General features: G+C 42.7%; 1 protein-coding gene across 1 annotated transcript in view; it reads right to left on the bottom strand.

The window, feature by feature from the left end:
- Positions 1 to 579: 579 nt before the first annotated feature.
- LOC126292487 (uncharacterized) overlaps positions 580 to 7,970 on the bottom strand; it is a 460,325-nt gene continuing 452,934 nt past the window's right edge. Inside the window, exons 9-10 of the mRNA XM_049986256.1 lie at positions 5,751 to 5,883; positions 580 to 5,696 (exon numbers count right to left, since the gene is read on the bottom strand). Of these exons, the coding sequence (XP_049842213.1) occupies positions 5,508 to 5,696; positions 5,751 to 5,883 (322 nt within the window). The 3' untranslated portion in view covers positions 580 to 5,507. The remainder of the gene's footprint in view (positions 5,697 to 5,750; positions 5,884 to 7,970) is intronic.

Genomic DNA, 7,970 nt, shown 5'->3' with positions numbered 1-7,970 from the left:
GCCGCCATGAGCTAATCTCATTTATTATAAGAGCAGATATATATGCGTTATCTGGCGACCTCACTGAGGTAAGAATTTTCAATTTATTCAGTATGATCTTTCAGGGGCATGATGCTGACGTCCAAAATTTACCAGTTTAAATTCACATTCAGTTATTGAAAGGTTGTAAGTCAGGCACAATTTTTATTGAGAGATTAGTCATCATTGTATTACTGGTAGGATTCTGAATTTTTCTGTTGGGAGGTTACAATATCAACTTACCAGACACCACTATCATAACTGGGTTGATTGTAATGCCCCATCAGCAGCACAAATGAGACATTAGTCTACTGAATCCTAATATCAAGTCCACGACTGTATCGTAAGCATAGTTTCTACGAAAACTCTTGTCAGACCCAACTAACCATAAAGCAAAAATGAAATCTTTTATATTAAGTAATATTCATTACTTAAAATTAGTAAAATAAATTTTTGAGGGATACAAAGTACAATACTATTGTACAGCATTAGAAGTACATCCGTTGATGTCATCTTCACCAGTAGCAAGGGTACTTGGGAACAGAAATTTACTTAAATAATACCATTTCATTTATTTGCAGACAAAATTAAAGCTGCCTTATTTATTACACACCACAATAAATATTTTGAAAAATAATGTGGTTGTATTTGAAGATAATCTCACATAACGTCTGCACATTAAATAGCTTCTACTTATACCAGGAATGTGGGAAACATTGAACATCCACTCGTATAACTACCACAGCACTCATTCTTGTACATATGTGGAGGTAAAAATAAACTCTTTTTTTACAGTGGACTAGAATTTTCAACTTTCAACAATAATCTAACATACAAAAATACTATAGATATGTCAGTGGGTCCGCTTGGGTTGTAGGAAACAACGTGGATGCCTCGTCAAAATAAATTAGTTCTTGCTGAATACCCTGTAATAAAAAGAGCATTACAAAAATAACAACTTCGCATTCACTCCTCAGCGCACATCTCTAAACTCTAACATTCACAATCATGGGATTCAACCATTGATCTCTAACGCGAAAATAATACAGAAGCACAACTTTTGAAATGACGGATGATTGTTTCAGAAGCAGTTACTCTACCTGCCATTGAGTTATTTCGGACATGCACATTAGTTTATCTCCTTTCTTAAGCTTCTAAAGTGTTGCTTTGGCTAGTTGTGACTAGAACATCAAAGGAATCATGCAGCAAGTAGTGCTAAAACACATATGCTATTACACTTTTATTAGGACGAATAGTTATCGAGCGATTGTCGAACATCAACTACAGTTAACACATTCAAACATCAGGTTGTATGAAACAGCTCCTTTCTAACATTTGCTGTGACCAAACGAACTTTGGGTCTCCAATACATGCTGTTGGAGAACGTCGTTCCATATTCTTCCTATTTCTTAACTGACTACATCATTGTCAAGTAATATCTTTCCTTATCATGACACACGGCACAGAAGCAAAGCACAGTTTTTATAAAACGCAGAATATCTGAAACTTTCACACAATTGTTGATAGAAATAAATTATACTGTGTATTTCTTAAAAAAATGTTCTCCTCAATGACCTGTTCTACTAATTACGTTTAGTCATATACGAATAAGAAGGTCTTTTGCGAGGGCAAAATATCGTTAACTACCTCCTGATTGTTTCAGTAGGAACGTAGGAAGAAACGAGTGCAAGCTGCTGGTAATGCTCGGGGCATCATGGTTCATTCTTGACGGCAGAGAAGAGACTTTGAGGAGAATACCACATCTACGTGAGAAGAGGCGTTCCTCACTAGCAGAAACGCGGGGACGAGGACAGGCACCAGACAGCCTTCTATTAGTATAGAATGAGCCGAAAGACTGCGTGGGACTGTAAAGAGCAGTGCAATATTTTTTAAGAGAGTGGCTGAGACTAGAGGCACGATGCCAGAACAGTTTAGCAGTACACTACAATGAGGAACAGTTTAAAGAGACTGTCAGTGATGTTCACAGAGTTAAAGAATGGGACAGCAGTGTAAATAATTAAGAGAGCGGAGGGGGGGGGGGGACGGTGGGTTGGCAGGTGATGGGGAGGACGAAAGGCAGGCAAATAAAAATAAAAGCTGCAGAATGAAGGGTTGGTGGAATGACTAAAAAAAGGCAATTTTAGGAGATAAACTCCAGTTCAATGGACAATGGTAGGGTGTATACTGGTATAAAGCAAATGGAACAACACACGGAAATATACATTATGACATCTAGATGGTATCACAGTGTAACTTACGGAGTTAGGAGTTATCCCTAACAGAATTAGCAACTGGTTTTGTTAAAAAGGTTCGTTCGTTTGGAGAATGTGCCGCATACACTGCATTTCGAGTTAAGCTAATATGTAAGTACTTATTCTTTGTGTAAACTGTATTATAGCCTGTACATACTTAAGTCTGGATAAGTAATTACATGAAATGAATTTATTACATGTTAATACTAGTACGACCATGTTTGTTGTAACAGACTATGAATTTTTGGATGACTTTAGATATATGAAATAAACTCTTTCTGGTGGTTTCTAATGTAGGCACAAATGTTGATGGATAGTTGTGTGACATATGTCAATTATGATAGAAACCTGTCTTGTTATGAAGTCAGCGTTTTGGTGATTAGATGTAGCCATTCGTTTGTTTATACATCGACATGAGTTCCGAATTTGTAATGACAAACAATTACTTAATGTCATTACCATCTAACTTGTATAGCCTATATCTCTAATTATTCATGAAGCTGCATCAGACGGGCAACTGGCCAGGGATATTTGACAAAATTTTCGAAATTTTTTTTGAGAAAGTGAATAAAAACAGTACTAATTCTTTAAGAAAATGGATATGGGCGGATCTAGTTCCTACGTTTAGTTATCTGGTACGCAAAGTTAATTTGGGAGGAAATAGAAATAGTGCTTCATTTTCGACATCAGGAATTAATACGTTTCTTTTACATGTATTGCATCAAGAAAAAATCATCTACAAGGTTGGACCTTGGGTAAAATTTATGCAGTGCTACTGTATGTGGGATAATACCGAAACATCGATGCAGTCATTTTACGGTTTCATTTATTCTGAATACACGTTAAAGAAAAAAAAAAGACGCATCACGAAGTAATTTTCCGAATGGGATGGAAATACGTTATGATGTACGTGTATAGACAAAAGAATGATTTATTGGAAGGCATACTGCTATAAATAAAATTGTACGCAGACCATCATTCCTCGTCCTCAGGCCGAATAGTGGGCGGTAGTCAGACCGATGCCCCACTGCTCTGAAGCCTGTAAATGAATTGGAAATGAATTGTCTTCAGTGATGAGTTTCGCTTCGAAATGAGCTCCGACGACCACCGAAGACGTGTCTGGGCACGTCCCTGACAGCGTTGTGGTAGCAACCTGAATACTGCCCGACCCACGGTCCTACAACCAGGGCTGACGGAGTGGGACTACAATTTCGTTTCGTAGCAGGACACCTTTGGTTGTCAGCCGCGCCATCCTACAGCACAACGGAATGCATTTCAGCATGATAAACTAGCCCACACACGGCCAGAGTTTCTACTGTTTGCCTTCATGTTTGCTAAATCCTACCTTTGCCAGCAAAGTCGCTGGATCTCTCCCCAGTTGAGAACGTTTGGAGCATTATTGGCAGCGCCCTCTTACCAGCTGCGGATTTTGACGATGCAACGCACCAATTGGATAGAATGCGTCACGATATCCCGCAGGAGGGCATCCAACAACTTCGTCAATGAATGACAAATCGAATAACTTCTTACACAAGGCGCATAGGTGGACCAACTCGTTACTGGCTAGCTGAATTTGTGAAGCTCTTCGTCTTGAATAAATCATCCAGTGTTTTCTGGATTTGCAATAATCTGTTTTTCTCTACATATACGTCACATCTACCGACATCCGTCCTATTGGAATAATTCCTTCGTGATGCGTCGTTTTTCCTTTGTCTTAGTGTGTAGTAAGGTTGAAATTATCTATTGAGATCTGATGAAATGTTGGACATAATAAGGTACTACATTTTGTAATGCTCAATCAAGCTAAATTTGCTGCACATCTATTTCAAATATTTGAAATTTTACCGTTTCTCCTGACAAGAATTCATTGAATTTTATCCAGAAAATACCATTACTAGCATTTCATAATTTTTGAGAGAGTTAATATTAGCGAGACTCTACTTTTGAGGAACACGGTATTGATTGCTTTTAAGTTCAGTCAATGACTCAATGACATTCACACTGCCAAAAGGAGCTTAGAGATCAAGAAAATTCATACAGAGGGACTGGAAGGGATACGTTTTTGAAAATACATCTCTTACGCCATGTACTCTAGAATAGCGCCAAATATTGGTTGGCACAGACATCACAAACGAAATGAGATGATGAAAGTAAGCCTAGCGACAGCTATGTATGATAATAATAGGCCGTCAACGAGGAATGGATAACACAGTTTTTACCTGGTACTGTCACGAATGAAACAGGTAAAACTGTTTGAGATTCTCGACTCTCAGACAAGTAGCAATATTGCGTCATCCACAGTAAGACGCTTGCGCTATATGTAGCGGATGTAACAATAGAGTCAATCGATTATCTTTATCGGTACTAAGTAAGTAGAGTGTCATAAAGAGACGCTTGATCAGCTCGTATAATACGACTCAGGCACACGGCAAGTCTTGCAATAGACAGCTGAGTCATTTCAGGTACAATTTTCAACTCGATTACGCGTTTTATTTGGGAAGTTACCCTCACCATGAAATACTGTTGTTAGATATTAATGATATTTATGAGATGTAGTTTTTTTATGAGGTGTAGTTTTTTCGGAAGTATACTGCATGTCATAGGTAATAAAGGTGTCTCACTCTCTATGACTACGGAAGAATGAAATGCCGATGAAAGGGAAAACATTAGAGTGAAGTTGAATGGTTCAAAACATGGTACAGAAGGACTGAGGTTCGGGACGGAAGGAAATCATAATTATACCGAGTTACTCCGTCACGCGGTGAACGTGATCTGTTCAGACAAAGTGTAGACTTATGGCTACGTTCCCGTCTTGAAGTCCAACTTGTAACTAGCATGTAGTGCACTAAACAGTTCCTCTGATGCAGGCGAAACTACAGACTCTCTCTGGCGCCACTTTTAGTCGCGGAGAGTCTCACTGAATTCCACTAGAAACGGTCATGCAGAGTGCTGAAAGAGTGTGAGCAAGTCATCCCACTGCCCTAAGAGCAGTCCAATGGCTGTTTTGGACATCCACGTTCGTATTTGGTACAGCTGCTGAGTATTGAAAGTGCGTCCCAAAGACATTATTCGTCGGTCGTCCGTTTGCCATCGTCCTGTGGTAGCTGTGAGGAACACCGTGCACTGCCTTCAAAGCCAACACTCGTCGACGGAACGTTTGGACTGTCTGCTGAGACGCTGGGACACTGGTGGGCACGGTGGACTGGCGCCGCTCCCGGTGCTGGGCGTCCGCCTGTGCTAGAGCACGAACTCTGGCGCGCTGGGCACATCGTTGAGGCTCCTGGCGAGCTGCACCATGCTGTGGGAGGCGGGGGCGGGTCGGCGCGCGGTCGGCCACGACCCCACGCTGCCCTGGTCGTGCAGCTGGAGCTGGAGCTGGTGGCGCTTGAGCGCCGGCGGCGGAGCGCCCGCGGCCTGCTGCTGGCCCTGCACGTGGTTGGTGGTGACGCCGCCGCAGCCGCTGCTGCTGTTGTTGCTGGCGCTGCTGGTCGTGTTGTTGTTGGCGACGAGCGGCGTCGTGCTGGCGCCGGACGCGCAGTCCAGCGAGAAGAACAGCCGCCCCGACGAGGCGTCAGAGCAGTCGCACTCGTCGTCTGACGAACTGTCGATGCATCTGCGGGGGAGGATATCGGAATTAGCTGATATTATTACAGGTGGTCGGTGACTACGATCTGCATCTACACCTACATACGTACTCCGCAATCCACCATACGGTGCGTGGCGGAGGGCACTTCTCTATCTCCTCCGTCAACTAGACATGGTACGGATCCCACACTGTTGAGCAATACTCAAGTATAGGTCGAACGAGTGTTTTGTAAGCCACCTCCTTTGTTGATGGACTACATTTTATAAGGACTCTCCCAGTGAATCTCAACCTGGCACCTGCCTTACCAACAATTCCCGACCGCTACCTGAGGGCACGATGTGGCCGACTTTATTTTATTAAATTGCTGGTTGTGGGTTGGTTATCGTCGGATTCTCGTGTGAGAGTCTACATGAGCGTAGCGTTCCAAAGGATTGGAAAAGGGCACAGGTCATCCCCGTTTTCAAGAAGGGACGTCGAACACATGTGCAGAACTATAGACCCATATCTCTAACGTCGATCACTTGCAGAATTTTGGAACACGTATTATGTTCGAGTATAATAACTTTTCTGGAAACTAGAAATCTACTCTGTAGGAATCAGCATGGGCTTAGAAAAAGACGATCGTGTGAAACCCAGCTCGCGCTATTCGTCCAAGAGACTCAGAGGGTCGTAGACACGGGTTCCCAGGTAGATGCCGTGTTTCTTGACTTCCGCAAGGTGTTCGATACAGTTCCCCACAGTCGTTTAATGAACAAAGTAAGAGCATATGGACTATCAGACCAATTGTGTGATTGTGTGATTGAAGAGTTCCTAGATAACAGATCGCAGCACGTCATTCTCAATGGAGAGAAGTCTTCCGAAGTAAGAGTGATTTCAGGTCTGCCGCAGGGGAGTGTCGTAGGACCGTGGCTATTCACAATTTACATAAATCACCTAGTGGATAACATCGGAAGTTCACTGAGGCTTTTTGCGGATGACACCGTGGTATATCGAGAGGTTGTAACAATGGACAATTGTACTGAAATGCAGGAGGATCTGCAGCGAATTGACGCATTGTGCAGGGAATGGCAATTAAATCTCAATGTAGACAAGTGTAATGTGCTGCGAATACATAGAAAGAAAGATCCCATATCATTTAACTACAGTAGAGCAGGTCAGCAACTGGAAGCAGTTAATTCCATAAATTATCTGGGAGTACACATTAGGAGTGATTTAAAATGGAATGATCATATACAGTTGATCGTCGGTAAAGCAGATGCCAGACTGAGATTCATTGGAAGAATGCTAAGGAAATGCAATCCGAAAACAAAGGAAGTAGGGTTCAGTAAGCTTGTTCGCCCACTGCTTGAATACTGCTCAGCAGTGTGGGATCCGTACCAAATAGGGTTGATAGAAGAGATAGAGAAGATCCAGCAGAGAGCAGCGTTACAGGATCATTTAGTAATCGCGAAAGCGTTACGGAGATGATAGATAAACTCCAGTGGAAGACTCTGCAAGAGAGACGCTCAGTAGCTCGGTACGGGCTTTTGTTTAAGTTTCGAAAACATACCTTCACCGAAGAGTCAAGCAGTATATTGCTCCTTCCTACGTATGTCTCGCGAAGAGACCATGAGGATAAAATCAGAGAGACTAGAGCCCACACAGAAGCATACCGACAATCCTTCTTTCCACGAACAATTCGAGACTGGAATAGAAGGGAGAACCGATAGAGGTACTCAAGGGACCTCCACCACGGACCGTCAGGTGGCTTGCGCAGTACAAAAGAATGGTGTTTTATCCACACACCCTACTTTTCACGTAATCTCCATCCCGTTCTATGGCCTTCCGTCAGCGCGAAACAAGAACATGTATGCCCCGTCGGTGCCAATCCTTGGGCCGCGCAGGGTAGTCGCGCCCTATAGGGCGTCTTTCACGGTCCGTGCGGCTCTCCCCGTCGGTGGTTCGAGTCCTCCCTCGGGCATGGGTATGTGTGGGTCGTCCTTAGCGTAAGTTAGTTTAAGTTGATTAAATAGTGTGTAAACTTAGGGACCGATGACCTCAGCAGTTTGGTCGCATAAGATCTTACCACAAATTTCCATTTTTTTTACCACTCCTTGAGTGCTTCACTGTTTGAA

The sequence above is a fragment of the Schistocerca gregaria genome, chromosome 1 (genome assembly GCF_023897955.1).
Source record: "Schistocerca gregaria isolate iqSchGreg1 chromosome 1, iqSchGreg1.2, whole genome shotgun sequence".
Taxonomy (NCBI): Eukaryota; Metazoa; Arthropoda; class Insecta; order Orthoptera; family Acrididae; genus Schistocerca; species Schistocerca gregaria.
The sequence above is the reverse complement of the archived record's forward strand: the minus strand, read 5'-3'. Positions and strand labels throughout refer to the sequence as shown.